The sequence below is a fragment of the Marmota flaviventris genome, chromosome X (assembly GCF_047511675.1).
Source record: "Marmota flaviventris isolate mMarFla1 chromosome X, mMarFla1.hap1, whole genome shotgun sequence".
Taxonomy (NCBI): domain Eukaryota; kingdom Metazoa; phylum Chordata; class Mammalia; order Rodentia; family Sciuridae; genus Marmota; species Marmota flaviventris.
The window spans coordinates 66,052,560-66,070,680 of record NC_092518.1 but is presented as its reverse complement, the minus strand read 5'-3'; the positions used below and the strand labels follow the sequence as shown (position 1 = coordinate 66,070,680).

General features: G+C 32.7%; 1 protein-coding gene across 1 annotated transcript in view; it reads left to right on the top strand.

The window, feature by feature from the left end:
* Positions 1-17,209, top strand: part of Brwd3 (bromodomain and WD repeat domain containing 3) — a 147,645-nt gene extending 130,436 nt beyond the window's left edge. Inside the window, exons 37-41 of the mRNA XM_027934200.3 lie at positions 3,283-3,435; positions 4,890-5,053; positions 5,420-5,517; positions 6,015-6,173; positions 10,825-17,209. Coding sequence (XP_027790001.2) covers positions 3,283-3,435; positions 4,890-5,053; positions 5,420-5,517; positions 6,015-6,173; positions 10,825-11,579 — 1,329 coding nt within the window. The 3' untranslated portion in view covers positions 11,580-17,209. The remainder of the gene's footprint in view (positions 1-3,282; positions 3,436-4,889; positions 5,054-5,419; positions 5,518-6,014; positions 6,174-10,824) is intronic.
* Positions 17,210-18,121: the final 912 nt, after the last annotated feature.

The following is an 18,121-nucleotide window of genomic DNA, read 5'->3' as shown; positions in this document are numbered from 1 at the left end:
TATTATTTTGAAAATGTATACTCCAATAAGCTAGAAGATCTTGATGATATGAACAAATTCCTAGAGATATATGACCTACCCAAATTGAACAAGGAGGATATAGAAAACTTAAACAGATTGATTTCTAGTAATGAAATTGAAGCAACAATCAAAAGCCTTCCAAAGTCAAGGACCAGATGGATACTCAGCACTAAGTTTTATGAGACCTTCAAAGAAGAACTAATACTATTCTCCTCAAATTATTTCATGAAATAGAAAAGGAAGGAACTCTGTCAAATTCATTTTATGCACCCAGTATCACCCTGATACCAAAATCAGACAGATACATCAATGAAAGAAAACTTCAGACCAATACACCTGATTGTAGATGCAATAATGCTTAATAAAATATTGGCAAACTGCATAAAAACACATTAATAAGTTAGTACACTTGGTCTGGGGATGTGGCTCAAGCTACCGCTTGAGCTACGTGCTCGCCTGGCATGCGTGGGGTGCTGGGTTCAATCCTCAGCACTACATAAAATAAAATAAAGATGTTGTGTCCACCGAAAACTGAAAAATAAATATTAAAAAAATTATCTCTCTCTGTCTCTCTCTCTCTCTCTCTCTCTTAAAAAACAGTAATCAAATGGGTTTCCTCCCAGGGATTCAAGATTGGTTCAGAATACAGAAATCAATAAATGTAATTCACCAGATAAATAGACTTAAAGATAAGAATTACATGATTATCTCCATTGATACAGAAAAAGCATTTGACAAGGTACAGCACCTGTTCATGTTTAAAACAGTAGAGAAACTAGGGATAGAAGGAGCATACCTCAACATTGTAAAAGCTATATATGACAAACCCAAAGCCACCATTATTCTTTTTTTTTTCAAAGAAAAGTTTGCTTTTTTATTATATTTATTTTTAGTTATAGGTGGACACAATATGTTTATTTTATTTTTACGTGGTGCTGAGGATTGAACCCAGTACCTCACACATAGTAGGCGAGTGCTCTACCTCTGAGCCACAACCCCAGCCCAGGCCAACATTATTCCTAATGGAGAAAACTCAAAAGCATGTTCTCTAAAATCAGGAACAAGACAACGATGCCCACTTTTACCAGTCCTATTCAACTTAGTCCCTGAAACACCAGTCAGAGGCATCTGATAAATAAAGAAAGTTAAAGACATATAAATAGGAAAAGAAGAGCTCAAATTACTTCTATTTTCCAATTACATGATCTTAGAAGAACACAAAAAAACTACTAGAAGAGTTCTAGAATTCATAAATAAATTCAGAATAGGGGTATACAAAATCAACACCCATGAATCAGTCACGTTCTTATATACCTTATATATTATATACCTTCTGAAAAAGAAACTAGAAAAAGTATCCCATTCACAATAGCCTCAAAAAAATAAAATACTTGGGAATCAACCTAACAAAAGAGGTGAAGGACCTCTAAAAATGAAAACTATAGAACACGAAAGAAAGAAATTGAAGACGACCTTAGAAGTTGGAAAGACCTCCCATGTTCTTGGATATGCATAGTTAGTATTGTAAAAATGGCCATATTACCAAAAGTGCTATATAGATTCAATAGTGATTCCCATCAGAATCCCAGTGATGTTCTTTATGGAAATAGAAAGAACATTCATGAAATTCATTTGGAAAAACAAGAGACACAACAAGAAAAGTAAAGTAGGAGGCATCACAACACAGGACCTCAAATTATACTGCAGAGCTATAGTTAAAAAAAAAAAAAGTATGGGCACCAAAAAAAGGTATGGAGAATAATGGAATAGAATAGAAGACACAGAGACAAACCCACATAATTACAATTATCTGATACTGGACAAAGGTGCTAAAAACATACATTGCAGAAAAGATAGCCTTTTTAACAAATGGTGCTGGGAAAATTTAACCTCTTTCTCTTACCCTATACAAAACTCAAAGTGGATTAGAGACCTAGGAATTAGAACAGAAGAAAATGTAGGACCAACACCTCCAACATGTCAGCTTAGAAATAGGCTAAAAAATTTTTTAAAAGGCTAGTTTTTACATTTAAAAAGTCATAAATGGAACCACTATTTGACCTAGCTATTCACTACTCACACTGCTCAGTTTATATCCAAAGGATTTAAAATCAGCATACTACAGTGATGCAGACACATCAATATTTATAGCAGCACTATTCACAGTAGTTAAGCTGTGGAGCCAATCTAAGTGCCCTTCAACAATTGAATAGATACAGAAAATGTGGTATATATATACACAATGCAGTTTATTCAGCCATAAATAAAAATATAATCATGTCCTTTGCAGGAAAATGGATGGATCTGGAGACTGTCGTGCTAAGTAAAATAAGACAGTCCTCAAAATCCAAATGTCAAATATTTTCTATGATATGTGGAAGCTGACCCAAAATAAGGTGTTGGGAGGAAATAAAAAAGAATTGAAGAAAGATCAATGGAGTAAACAAAGGGGAATGAAAGGAAGTGAAGACGGATGGGACTGAGAAAGACAGAATAAATCTGGCATAACATTCCTATGTAAATATATGAATATATCACAGTGTATCTCACCATCAATTACATCCACTAGATACTAATTAAAAGTAAAAAACTATGAATAGCAGAAAGATCACTATCGTAGTAGGATGAGAGCAGGGGAGGATAAAGGGACCGAATATAAGAACTGGATAAGAATAAATTATATTCCATGTCTTTATAGTTATGTCAGAATAAATTCTATTGTTATGTGTAACTAAAAAGAACCAATAAAAAGACAAAAAGTACAGAGGAAAAAGAAATCGAGATCTTCAGTTGCTAATTACTCTTCAAGTAAAAATGTCCTCATAGCTGGAAAACTTGGAAATACATAGCTAATTTGTATAGTGGAACCATTTAATTATGCCTGCACAATTCCATCTTCTCTAATAAAACAGTTGGCCAAGTGTTGTAAGTTACATCAGCCTTTAAGCAGGAAATCGAATTCCATATTGTGGACTATGTGAAAATAAAGCCAGTGACTATGTATTTTATATTCTATGCCTTCAAAATAATGTATGATTAAAGACTGCATTGGTAGGATTAAGGCTCTTCCATAGACCCTACATTTTTTGCTATGAACCAAATTATGGTTTGGAGCTGGGGGAAGGTAGTTGGCAGGTTGATAAATGATGTGTTCATTTCATGGTGGATTACATTGGTATGTAATGCAAATCTCCGTCCAATATATTATTTACTATCGTTATGTAGTTTGGATATTTAAATGTAATACATTATTCTTTGTAGGATTATCAAGATGTTGTAGACACACCTATGGACTTCAGCACTGTGAAAGAAACTTTAGAAGCAGGAAACTATGGTAGTCCTCTGGAATTTTATAAGGATGTTCGCCAAATATTCAGCAACTCCAAAGCTTATACCTCTAATAAAAAATCAAGGGTATGAAAAACACTATTAGATGGGTTAATTAAGCATTTAATGACATACATAACTGGCAGTTTTCTTCCAACATTTTTGAAATTGCTAATTAAGTATTTACTACACTTCTGACATAGTTACTGAGATTTAGTTTTCAGTATCTTCTCTGAAATGTGTATTTTTTATTATGCATACATAAAGATACATTTAACATAATCATACTAAAATGAAGCACATTTTTTCTTTCTCATATCTACCTTTTCTTTAGTCTTTAATAATACTTACACCTTCCAGAGAAAAGAGAAGGAAAGAAGAGATATAAATTTGAATGCCCTTTAATATATCCAATAAATTACTCATTAAATATAATGGTAGTTGATGGTATTAATTTCTATAAAACTTTTTGATTAGCTCTGAATGTTTATTTTACCTTTATTATAACAAACAGTGAACCACGTTGGGAAATTTTAACTGTTCATTCATACTCACATATAATAATACCTTATATTTTGACAGAGCTTAAAATATCTTGAGGACAAAAATAATATTTTTTGTCTGTTCACTGGTATCTCATTAAATTTTAAGTGAGTTGCATAGTATGTATATTTGCCCATTCATTCTAAATTCTGGAGGCATAGTTTTTTTCACATTTTCTTTTTATCCTTTAATCATGATTGTTAAGAGTGATATACATTTTTTCGTAGAAAGTTTGGGAAATACAGAGAAGTAAAAAGAATTATGTCAAATCCCATTGGCATGTATAACTAAAAAGACCAATAATAATGAAAAAAGAAAAAGCAATCAGCTGTATAGCTCATTGTTTTTTTTTCCAAATAATATTTAATACATATACTAAAAGTGTTTCTTATTAACACATATCCTCACATATATTTATGTATTCTTTTAAACAGTAGGTTTTTATGTTTTAAGATCTTTCTATTATTTACATGTTATAACTGTGAAAAGAAGATTTTCAATGGTATTCTATTTTGTGGTTATTTTATATTATTTAACCACTGCCTGTTGCTAAAGATATAGGTTTTTCCAGTTTTTTACTTATCTGAATAAAGGTTATGGCTAACATTTTAAATATCCTTGAACATAATTTTGTGTTCAATTCCCTAATATTTTCATAAGACACATTCTCAGAGGTAAATTTATTAGCCAAAGATAAATGCATATTTTTATGTTTATGGTACCTCTTATAAATTGTCCTTTAGAATATTACTACAGATAAAATTTCCTCAATGTTTGATTCTTTTTTCTATTCTTCAGAACAACTAAATATGTGTTTTCAAAATATTCATTAATTTTATTGTGAAAATATGTCTTGTTTTTATTCTTCAGTAAGAGTTTCTCAAGTAAATAAATAAAGTGTATATTTGTTTGAAATGATTATGCTGATATTGGTCCAGCCATATTTGTACCATTTTTTTACATAATTAAAGTAATTGGTAAAATTTCTGCCTTTTCAGATCTATAGTATGACACTTCGATTATCTGCCTTATTTGAAAATCATATTAAAACTATCATCTCTGAATATAAGTCAGCAATCCAGAGTCAGAAGAGGAGAAGGCCACGGTACAGAAAACGTCTAAGAAGCAGCAGCAGTTCCTTATCTAGTACCAGAGCTCCTAGGTATATTATACTGATGCAGCATTCATTTTCTGGTTTCAGAGCATTTTGTATGTATACCTCATTTCTCAAAGTTTATAAATAGTTTGAGGAAATCCTAAGTGGTCATTTTTCCCAGAACTCTTTGTGTCTGGGTAAGATGGATTTAGTAACCAAAGCATTGTTTATGTGGATTTTACTGTACCAAATTCTTTAAGAAAAATTATTAAACAAAGCTTAAATTTGTCAAATTACAAATTTGAATCAATTCAAAGCTTGAATTTGGGGGTATTTCCTCTTTAGTCAACTTAAGCATTTTATAGCATACTGTCTATCATTATTTGTTATTAACAGAAAAAAATGTTCTTCATCACATATTTTTATTTATAGTCCAAAAGGGAAACAGAAACAAATGAAGTTGCAACCTAAAAATGACCAGAATACCTCAGTGACTTATGCCAGGACTAGTTCTCCTTTCTCATCTCCTGGTAAATATGTTTTTTTTTTTTTTTTGCTTTAGTGTTCTGTATCTAAATTAATTATGGATATTAAGGATATGGAAGAGGTAGCATAGCTTTTAATGAAAAGAGGAATAATTTTGGATTTAGAAAAATGTGTTTTAGTTCTAGTTCTATTTGCTTAGCAGTGTGGCCCTGGATATAGGCCACATAATTTGATTTGTTAGACAGATACATTTTAATGGCTCTTAGTTTGGGAATTCTGTGACTATATGATTTTTACTATCTATACTATTTCAGAACATTCATTCAATATTGTTGGAGATGGTTTCCTTGGAGAAGATTATCTGATATTTTGTGCTTAACAGAATGATAATTTTCCTGAAAATATACATACTTCCTTCTTACAGTAACTTATAATATTTATTTTAAAGTAAAATAGCAGATACATAGTTATAAAAGCAGCCTATTTAACTTTCCTGAAAACATGAAATTATGTCAACCTAACAAGTTGTTTAAAATGAAAGTTTCAGATGCTGCTGAAGGATTTTCATCATATCTGCTTGATGATGAACTAGATGGGCCATTTTCTTCATCGAGCTTCAGTGGATATAGCCGAAATGGAAATAGCCATGATCCAGGAAAAGCCAAATCATTTCGAAATAGAGTTTTGCCAGTGAAACAAGGTAGGAAAAAAATATGGAACAGGACATTCATTTCTTCATTCTCTTATGATGGAAGATGAATCATTTGAAAGCTCATGTGCTAGAGTAGTAAAATCTAGTATGTCCTCATAGTTGTTTTTATGGTACCAGGGATTGAAACCAGAGCCTCATGCTTGTTAGCCAACCATATTTCCAACCCTTTATTTTATTTTGAGATGGGGTCTTGTTACATTGCCTAGGCTGGCCTAAAATTTGTAGATAAGAGTCTCACTAATGCTGGCTTCAAACTTGATTCCCCCTGCCACAGACTCCCAGGTAGCTAATATTATAGGTGTGTGCCACTGTGCCCATCATGTTTTAGTCATTTTTGGTTTTGGTACCAGGGATGGAACCCAGGGGCACTTTAACACCGAGGCACATCCCCAGCCCTTTTATTATTATTATTATTATTATTATTATTATTATTATTATCATTTATTTTGAGACAGGGTCTCACTATGTGGAATTGTTGAGGCTGGCTTTGAAATCAGAATCCTCGTGCTTCAGTCTCCAGAGCCACTTGTAGTACAGGAATGTGCCACCACGCCTGGCTATGTTTTAGTCTTTTAAAATAAATAGGAAGAAAATCACTAAATGAGGAATTCTTTCCCCAAACATAGAAGAACCATACACTTAAACACATTTAGGATTTTTCATTAGTAAACCATATTAATAAGAAGGGAAAAGTTTGTAAAGTCATCTTGAAATATTTCTCACATTTTTATGGACTATTCCAGTAAAACAAAAGTTGGCCTGAATTGAGAAATGATCCTCCTTTCAGTCAGTATCCAATTCTCCTGCCTTCCTATGGTTATCTAGTTATATAGCTCAGATATTTTCTTCCCTAGGTGCCTGCTATATCACTGTTATTGATTTTCAGATTATGCCCTGGGGATACATAGAGGTACTTCAGAAATTCCCTGAAAAGTCTTACACATTTAACCAGATGAACTAAGCCATTTTATTATTTCCTATAATGATCTTCCATATAACTTTTTATTTGAAAAAAAAATTTCAGTGTTGACAAAGAAATCATTGACCTAATTCATTACCATGTGCATCCATCTTAGTCCTTGTCAGGGACATAGATTATTCTAAATACTTGAAGGTTATCATTACCAAAATTTTCTTATTATACTTAGTTCTATATGTTATGATCCCTAAACATATTCAAAGACAGTTCTAGTATTTTCAACTATTTGAAGTTTGTGAGAATATTTAGTATGTTTTTACAAATGCTTTTATTGGAATATGGATTTAATTTTATGCACATTTTAATTGAAATCAACTATACATTGTTATAAGCACCATGTAACTTAAAAATAGAGTCTAGAGATATAATTTATATTAATGAGAAAAAAATATCAAAATACCCTATTACTTGAAATTAATATGCCTTTGTTTTTCCCTATCCATATCTTTACTCTCTCCTCTGATTTTTTTTTAAACTGGGGATTGAACCCAGGGGTACTTAACCACCAAACCACATCCCCAGCCCTTTTAATTTTTATTTTGAGTCAGGGTCTCACCATGTTGCTGAGGCTGGCTTTGAACTTGGGATCCTCCTGTTTTATCCTCCTAAACTGCTAGGATTACAGGTGTGCACCACCATTCCCGGCTATTCTCTGATCTTGCTACTCTTTGAAAACTCACGCTACTGCCTTCTCCCATTTTGCCCTTTCTATCACTGATATGTTTTTAGAAAGAATAGCCTATATTTCTTTCCTCTATTTTCTTTCCATCTACATATTCCTTTAGTTTTGTAATTTAGCTTCTGTTCTAACCACTTTCCAGAATCTGTTCTCCTCAAAATCCCCAGTATTATTCAAGGGTCAACCAGTGTCCTTTTCTTAGTCTTTATATTGTTTATCTTTGTATCATTGCATACAGTTGACTACCTCCTCTATGAACTCTACTTCCAGGTTTCTATACTCTTCTGATATTCTTGTATCTCTGCTTCACCTGTATTTACTTTCTTCTCTTTGGCCCTATTTTCTGTTTGCAGTTTGCCCCTGGATTTAGTTTATTTTTGTCCTCTCCAAAGAAAAGAATCTAAAGACTATAACAGTTACCTTAATGCCAGTGACTCTCCAAGTACATATGCCCAGATCAAACATCTCTTTATTCTAACTGGTTTCATTTCTAGTTGCTCCCTAAAAAAAATTCTTCAGTGCTTAACATCTTTTCATCTCAAGTTCACTTCTTTTTGTGTGCTCATTATTTGAGTTAATGATACCACCTTCTTCCTAGTCATTCAACTTATCTCACAGTTTTCTTTTGTTTTTGTGGTACTGGTGATTCAACCCAGGGCCTTCATTCATTTAGACAAGCATTGTACTACCAAGATACATCCCCAGTCTTCATAATGCATTTGACTCTCCATTTACTCCTTATATTCAGCCAGTAATCAAGTTTGGTGAATTCTAATGCTCCTTTTTAAAAAAATTTAGTTGCAGATAGACACAATACCTTTATTTTTTAAAATTTATTTTTATATGGTGAAGATTGAACCCAGTATCTTACACATGCTAGGTGAGCACTCCACTACTGAGCTACAATGACACCCCCCACTAATGTTCTTAATACCACTGAAATCTCTTTATCTGTTATCTGTTGCTATTATCTTGGTCTCTAGCCAAATATATTAGTCACTTTTGCTGTGATGAGTATGTTCCATATATTGGGTAACTTAAACAACAGACATTTATTGTCTCACAATTCTAGAGGCTCTCAGTCCAAGGAATCAAAATGGATAAGGGTTAGTGTCTGATGAGGGCTTTTTTGCTGGCTAATAATTGGCCACCTTCTCATTGTGTCCTTATATGATCCTTTATGGAGAAAGGGGGTGGTTTCTGAGTTTACTCCTCCACCTATAATAACACCAGTCCTACTGGTGACATCCTTATGACTTTATTTAACCTTTATTAACTACCTACTTCCTTAAAGGCCCCAATTTCTATATGCAGTCTCATTAGGGGTCTGGGCCTCAACATAGAATTTTGATGGGGGCATTATTTAGTCCATAACAACTAAATTACTAGATTAAACTTATCATTGTATACATTATACAACCCTAGTCTTTCTTCCTTTTAGTGCACTCTTCTGTTTTCTTCTAACCTCATTGTCTGTTTCTTCTCAATTACCTTTGCTGGTTCTTCTTTACCTTTAAGTAAAACATCCCACATTGCCATCCTTGGCCATTTTCTCTATACTTGCTCTTTCAGTAAGCTCTTCCAGTTGCCATGACCCTAAATATCTCTATTGAAAATTACCAAAATTTTGTCTTCAGATCCATCCTTTCTCATAAGCTCCAACTGATATATCTACCTACTTTGTAAATTTTATTTTCCTTTTGAGGGTATTGAAAATTGAACCCAGGGCCTTACACAGGTAAGCATGTTTTCTACATTTGCATAATCTCCAATCTGTTTTTTTTCTTCATTATCTTTTCTTGGAACTCCTTTACCATCCATAACTGGAAGCCTGATTTTTATAGCACCCTGCTCAAACTTGTTCCACCATAGTATTACAACTTAGCAAAATATATCCACCATTTACACAGTTGCTCAGGCTATAAAACCAAGGAGTTAGCATTTTTTCTGCGTTTTAGCACTTGATATCTAGTCCCTCAGCAAGTCCCAGTAGTTCAACCTTTAAAAAATCAAAAGTTTACTTTGGTGTCTCCTAGAAGGAAATATTCTAAAGTTGATCTGTTTTTATCACTTCTATTGGTGCCTCCCTCATTATATATTATCCAGACTACTGAAATGGAATCCCAATCTTGTCCCCTCTATAACCTGTTCTCAATAAAACAACCATGGCAGTCAATTTAAATCAAATATTTTACTCTAGTGTAAATCCCTCCTGTGTCAGTCATCGACCATCCCATTTTTCTGTTCCATTCTGATTATCCTGGTTTTCTTTCTATTTCTTCTACTTGAATATTTTTTCATCAGATCACAGTTCATTCAGTTCTTTCTAAAGTCCTTTCTCAGGAGCCTGGGGGTACTTTATAGTGCTTTCCTAGCATGCTTGAGGCCTTGGGTTTGATCCCTACCATTTGAAAAAAAAAAAAATCCCACCACTTCAGAGAGGTCTTCCTTGTCTAAAATAACACTCTCACACTATTATTAAACTCTTTCCTTTTTTTATAGCATATATCACTAATTGAAATTGTACTACTTATTCATTTACGTCATTATCTGTTAACCTGTCCCCAGTAAAACATAAATTACAAGAATAAGGACTTTGTCTCATTCATTACCATAATTCAAGATCCAAGCAGTGTCTGTGGCACATAGTTGAACAAATTAATGAAACTCTTCTCATACATGTTCTCACATAATTAGTCCTAAAGGTCAGCCTATTAAAATTTCTGCCTAGGTATATCACCACCCTTCAGTCTATCTCCATATTCTAATACCCACCCCGAAAAAGCAGTCAGACAAAAATCAAAATTTCACTATCTTCCATTTCAAACAAATTTAAGTTCTTATTTTACCACCTTCCATGATTTTGCCACAACTATCTTCAGTCAGTAAATATTTTGATAGTCTGTTTATTTTACTTTTGAGTCTTAAGTAATCATCTTATCAATGTCAAAGCTTAACTTTCAAAAATCATTTTGATTTAGATCACTCCCTTGATGGACCTCTTACAAATGGTGATGGCAGAGAGCCCCGAACAGGAATCAAGAGAAAACTACTTAGTGCATCAGAAGAAGATGAAAGCATGGGAGGAGAAGAGAAAGACAAAAAAGAAACAAAAGAGAAATCACATCTATCCTCCTCAGAGAGTGGAGAGTTAGGATCCAGTTTAAGTTCAGAAAGTACCTGTGGTTCTGATTCTGACTCTGAATCAACTTCCAGAACAGATCAAGATTACGTAGATGGAGATCATGACTATAGCAAATTCATACAAACTAGACCTAAAAGAAAACTCAGAAAACAACATGCCAATGGAAAAAGAAACTGGAAGATGAGAGGCACAGGAGGAAGAGGAAGATGGGGAAGATGGGGCAGATGGAGTAGAGGAGGCAGGGGAAGAGGAGGCAGGGGACGAGGGGGTCGAGGCAGAGGGGGTGGTGGCACTAGGGGAAGAGGAAGAGGGAGAGGAGGAAGAGGTGCCTCTAGAGGAGCCACTAGAGCCAAGCGAGCACGTATTGCGGATGATGAGTTTGATACCATGTTTTCGGGACGTTTCAGTAGACTGCCTCGAATCAAAACAAGAAACCAAGGCAGGAGGACTGTTTTATACAATGATGATTCTGATAATGACAATTTTGTGTCCACTGAGGATCCTCTGAATCTTGGTACATCCAGATCAGGCAGAGTGCGTAAAATGACAGAAAAAGCCAGGGTTAGCCATCTCATGGGATGGAATTATTAACAGTTAATAAATTTAGAATAATTTTAAAAATTCAATGGCCTTCTACTGCAGGGAATTTACCAGGAAATCTACAAAGCAAGTTGTGTGGGGACTTCTGCTTCCTTTCACATTGGTGCTTTTCCATTATGCCAGTATATATTTGTTTCAAGACTTTTGATCTCCACACTTCATTTGTTCAAACAAGCCTTACTCATTAGGCCTTAAATTAAAAGAAATTCTGCCCACACACACATAGACACACACATATACACATACACGCAAACACACACACACACATACACATACACCCCATATACACACACCACATAGGCACACTACAGATTTACTACATTAAAGGAGCATTCTGCTTCTTAAGAGTAGCATGACATTTTTATCTCAATGGAATTATCCCTCTTTTGCTTTTGTATCACAGAAGTATAGCACCTTCTTACAGAGTTTTATATAGTTTGTTTTTGCCATTTTGATTCCTATACCCAGTAATAATAACTTTTGCACAATACACCAATCCTAAAGGCAGCTATTAAATGTTTACAGTTTCTATATTGTAAGAACGATCTGGATTATTTTACTCTTCCCAGGCCAAACTTTCATTAATTGTAGTGAACTGAAGTATATATTTATACTACAGTTTTTTGGGGGTGGGGGGAATCTTGATATGCTTTTCATTGATTTGCTTAATTCACATTAATGGTGAGAAAGGGTTGGTGCCTTGTAAATATGTAGCAAATCTTTGTGGTGTGTCCTGATGTGTGCATTAACTTTATTAAAAGAGAATACTTGAGGTATCAATCTAGACAAGGTGCCAAATGCAAAATTTTCTTGCATCCATTTTCTTTTTCCTATTATATTTTATTGCATTAATAGAATTTGTGTAGCTTAAAGAATAACTTAAACATTTCAAAGATCCTCATCCACAAAGAATAACTTCTTTGAATAGTAGCTCAGCTACCTCTATAAACTACAACTACTGGAAACATTAAGGAAAATAGATGCTGTTACTCATGACTAAGGAGAAGTAGAACAAGCTTGGTAGGAATGAACACTCATAACTTATAAGCTGAGAGGTTGTCAATTATTATATTGGCTCTCAAATGAATAGTTGTAATTAACAAACTTTCCTAAGTATCGTATGCTTTACCTTAGGCTTTCTTAGAACACATTTGTATAAATAGACTTGGGCTACTGCTTATATATCTCTGCTACCACTTTCTATTTAACAGCTGTGCATTACTGATTTTCATTTGAAACTTAAAATGTAACAAAGCACCTAGTTTGAGTTGGAATGTTAGGGCTAGCTAATACTTTGAATCAGTAGATTCTGATCTTGTCATTCCAAAGGGTTCTTCTGGTCTAGTTTTTTCAGAAATGAACCTCATTGCACTGCACACTGATATTTTGAAACATTATTTTATAGATGGAAAAAATCATTAAAACCCTTATGGTCTTGTTTACAGCAGTAGAGTGCACATGGTTCCATAAGTGAGCTTGAGTCCCAAGATCAATTTTACTCCTCAAATTTGAGAATGCAGAGTTGCTAATTTGTTAGATACTTAAATTTTGAAGTGAGAGGGATAATATTGATCTTTGTTTTTGTAACAGCAAACTTGTTGCATTTAAATCAAAATGTGTGATAAAACAGACTTCTTAATGTATACCTAGCTATCTATCCTAGGATATTTCTTAAGCTCATATGTTTGTCTCATGATTTCAATCATTTCATGCATCTGAAAATCCTTAAGTACAGAGGAAGGAGTACACACATAACTTTGCTTTTTTGGTAGGGTTGGGGGTGGGAATTATTCTTGGACTAACATCTTTAAGCAATTTTCACTTGCAGTAGAAATGATGTTTGGGCTTTAAGAAAGTATTGTTGTGAATTGTTAATGGCACTAACTTCTGTTACTAGACACTAGACCAAGCTGATATTTTTTGTTGTAGCCTTTTTTTCCACTAAACCAAAACTACTCTGGTTATAACTCAGCTGCCATTTTAAACCATAGTATAGATTCAAAATGTTCCTATTTGAAACTCTACGTTTGATTTTTTTCTTAATGTACTACTTCAGTTATTCATCTCTTGGGCATTTAGACTCAACTGTGCCTGTGTTTTCCTGGAATCAATAATACTTTGGCCTACCCTTATCAAAATAACATAGTTGCTTAAATTCCTGGATATACCCAAATGTGTATCATGTGTATCATTTTAGTGTGAATTTTTTGTTGTTGTTGACATTCTTCTATGAAGAGCTGACCTCTTGAAATGTAGAAGAATTGCCATTTGTGTGATCTTAGCTATCTGGAGCTTTATTTATAATTTATTTTGAATAATAAAAATGCCACATTTATTCCCCAAATGTCAAGATTTTCTAGGTTTAGGTAATTAGAATAATAAGGCTGAAAACATTTTTAAGCTTATTTTATATGTAGTGAAATACTGTGAAAATACTAGTGAACAGCATTTTTGCTGTAATGTTGATTTCAGTTATTAGGATTTAAAGAGTTAGTCACCAGGGTATGTTAGGTGAGTATAGTTATCATTTATTATAAAAAAAACAGATAATTTTCTGTTTGCATGCAAATTATTTTGATAAGTGTAAAAATAAAAGTTTGGGAGATATTATTTTTACTTTTTTATCTGGACTTTTCTCCCCATTTATACTTTGCTTTTTTGTAATATCACCTCTTGTGAATGTGTCATAATTTGTACCACATTGATAATTTTATTATTTTTAATTTCTAGGGGCCCTTTAAATCTAAATAAGATCTGGGTTTAGACATAGCAAAGCAAGTAGGAAATGAACTAAGAATTTGCTAAGAAAAATCACTGTTACAGTTAGGTCCATGAAAACATACACATGTATAAACCTAATCCTATGCTAGCTATGAATAGACAGTAAGCTATAATATTTCTCATGAACCATAACAATTTTTAAATTCCCAGCATTAAGATCTTAGCATGTGTATATATTTATAAAAACTGAATCATATGTTTCTTCTATGGCTTGCTATGTTTTCTCTCATCCAGCAATAGGATGTTCTCCAAAACATTAACTAACCTTCTAGCCTAATGACTAAATTTGTTTTTGTATATGTGTGTGTGTGTGTGTGTATGCTTGTATGTTGTAGGGTTTTTTCCCCAATTTGATATACCTTATCTCAGACATTAAAAAAGAGAGAATATTTTATGATGGAGGACATTGTCTATCAGTTCTTTGCCTCTGTGTCTCTTAGCCTGAGCATTTATTGCTTGATATCTATTCCATTATGCTTTCTAGATTATCAACACAGGTTTTGTCATGTACTTGCATCCCCTCTGTTCTTTTCATTTTATTTGCTCTTTTGTTTTATTTTTCTTTCCCTCCCCAGAGATCAAGCTTGTTCTAAAATTATTCCATACAGCACTTTGTTTAACCTAGAGGCAAAGAAACTGATTAAAATTCATAAATAAATTCTGCACAACTGTGTGCTTGGATATCTAACTCAGCCTTCCAGTATTTTGAAGAAATTTTGAGTGACTTAACTTTTGTTACTTTTGTTTTAATTCTGTAGATTGTCATCAGACAATAATAGAGTGAAAGAGAAAGGTGTGAATGCCACTTCTAACTTTTTGATAACACTTTTTGAGCATTTTTCAAAATTTGTATGATTGTGGAAATGATAAACAATTATTCACTTTTACATCTTTGGAATCATTTTATGCACATTTGCCAACTGGTACTTGTCTTCAAATTTGGAATACTCTCATTCACAAAAAGGAGAATTAATGTGTAATATTTAGTATACTATGATGTCCAGTCTTAAATAAGTATAACCTTTTGAGTTAAAAAATGAATATTTCTGGGTGAAGAGTTGGGACTTTTGCTGTTTAAAGTCCATATTTTTAAAAATTCTAGCCCCATCCCCAACATTTTTGTGGTACATGAGGCTAACGCTTTACTAAAAATAGAATATTCTGAGATTTAAGGCCTGTTTTGAAAATCGATGTGAAAATATTTTCATGTTTTTTATATTTTAGCAATTTCTTTACCAAGTTTTGATTATCAAATTTACCAAGTTTTGGTAATCCAATATAAAGTTAAATTTTTTTCATGGTGCTGTATTTTGTGGAATATTAATAGCACTCAGGTTTCTTGATATTTATTTCCTATATAGCCTTATCCTTAATTATTTCCTTTTTTGTCTTTCCTCTCCTGATTGCTTTTATCCGCACTTACTTATCTGCAATAAAGACTGCACCTAAATTAGCATATTCCAGCAAGACTGGAAATTTTTTGATTGATGGGAGAATTTATACATTATGAACACTGTTTCTCCCAAAGTCAACGGCCTTGCAGTTTAGAAATAAGGTGGGTTTTTTTTATGTGTATGCCCATTTGTTATTTTACCATCTTTAACTGAATCTATTATTTGATACTTTGACATAGAGAAGCATGATAAGTATTTTCTAGAAAGCTAAAATTATTGATAACATATAGAAATTGCCATTGTTAATTGGCTTAAAATCATATACAAATTATTTAGAAACCCAGTTGGGAAATGTGGTTTTACGTATGTCACCAAATACATATTAGGCAGTACTACAAATGTTAATTCTTTAAATAATACTGTGGTGATGGCAATCAGTAATTTATTTCTTTGTCCTGTAACTTATCATTCTTGTCTTTTGTAATCCTTTACACAGTATTAACAAAACTGTACTTTGTTTGTTCTTAGTATCCATAAATTTAAAGATGGAAAATCATTCAGTTAATAGTCAATGTGATATTGTATATGGGCAAAATGTCCATTAAACTAAAATTTAGTTTAAAGAAAACAAGGTAAACTAAACTGGCTTGGTTTATAAAAGATGTTTTGTTTGGCAGTTGTCAGTCATTATTAAGCAATTACCTTCAAAGACAAAAATCGATTAATTTGTTGCCATTCTTTATGGGATGTTTACAATAAAATTCCAAGTTGTTTGGAATCAATTGCACTCTTGCTGCTTTATGCCTTAACTCATGTACCAGAGATAAATTAACAAGAAGAAAGAAATATGGAGTTACTCTTCAGTCTTTCCTTTCTTGTTTCTTTGTCATAGAATATTTTATTATTATGTTTTTTATCTAAAAAACTGGGGTGATTTCTATACAAGAAAAGATTTTTCCCTTAATCATAGCAAATATACTTTTGGTGACTTTAAGGTAATATATGTGATACACTTTAAATGTGGGCTGCCTGGTGCCTTAAGTAACAGCCTGCAAATCTCTAGTCAATTTTGTTTAATAGAACTTTTTGAAGTGAATAGATTTCTAACATATTTATGGTTTATATGTTTATAAATTTTAACAGTTGAGCTATGAATCCCTGGCATTTTTTATGGTCAAATTTCCTACAAAGCTTAACTATTTTGCAAATGGTGCTTTAATTACATGTAAGTGCAGTAGGAACAGAAGTCAGGTGAGACATGCTCAGGATCTGAGTGCCCTAACAGGAACATTCATCCAAAGTCTGAATTTATACATTATGAACACTGTTTCTCCCAAAGTCAAGAATTCTACCAGGTTCAAGATAAGCTGCCTAAAGACTGGACTGTATCTTTTATCCTATTCTATTGTGTACTTAGATTCAATAAATAAGGTATTTATAAAATTATCACCTTTATCTTATGGTATCAGATCCAATGGCTATCACACTAGCCATATTTTTCACAATATTTAGAGATTAAGGTGGGAATAAATTGGTATTTTGTTTAGTTGCTTGGTTGGCTAAAGGTAGCCCCTCTTTTAAGATGTATAATTTACATTAAAAACTCTTTGTTCACAGGCTTTCATGTTTTCTTACCCTTTAGATTTTTTAAGTAGAAAAGTTAAAGGTATTTTTATGACAAAAGCAGTATTCAGAAGATCCATTTTTTCCTAGTTGAGAAGTTCAAGAAAAAAGTGCTCTTTTCCCTTTCACTCAATTATTTGCATCTATTTAAAAAATACATTCCAAACATGCATGAAATAAATTGATGCTAATATATTAAGCCTGCTATTTGATTTTTTAAAATGAGACTTTAAGGTATATTTTAAGCCCATATACTTAATTTTCTTTCTCAGTTATTTTTAATGCTGCATAATGCTGATAGACCAAATATAATATTAAGTAAAATGAAGTTTTTATGGTGTTAATTTTTTTCCTGAAGTTTTGGAGAAAAATGTTTCTTTTTCTTGCACTTCTTTGTAACTCTAATAGCTTTTCCTTTGCCAGCTCTGGCAATTACTTTAATAAACTTGCTTCTCACCTTCAGATTACAAATATCTAATAGATATTTAAGCAATGATTATTAACAGATTAATATTTAATTTGATATTGGAAACTTTTAAAACTTTCTTATCCTTTATTCATTTGTAAATTTTGAACTGCTAACTTGTCTTCTCAGTGTCCTTACGTTTTTTTTTTTTTTAATTTGATAAGCTTTGTAGTAAATATATTAAGAAATAAAAACATGTCAAATTGCTTAATTTAGGTTATTCATATTAGTTGGTGAGGTTTATTTGTTCTTAGGACTGTTTTGTGGTT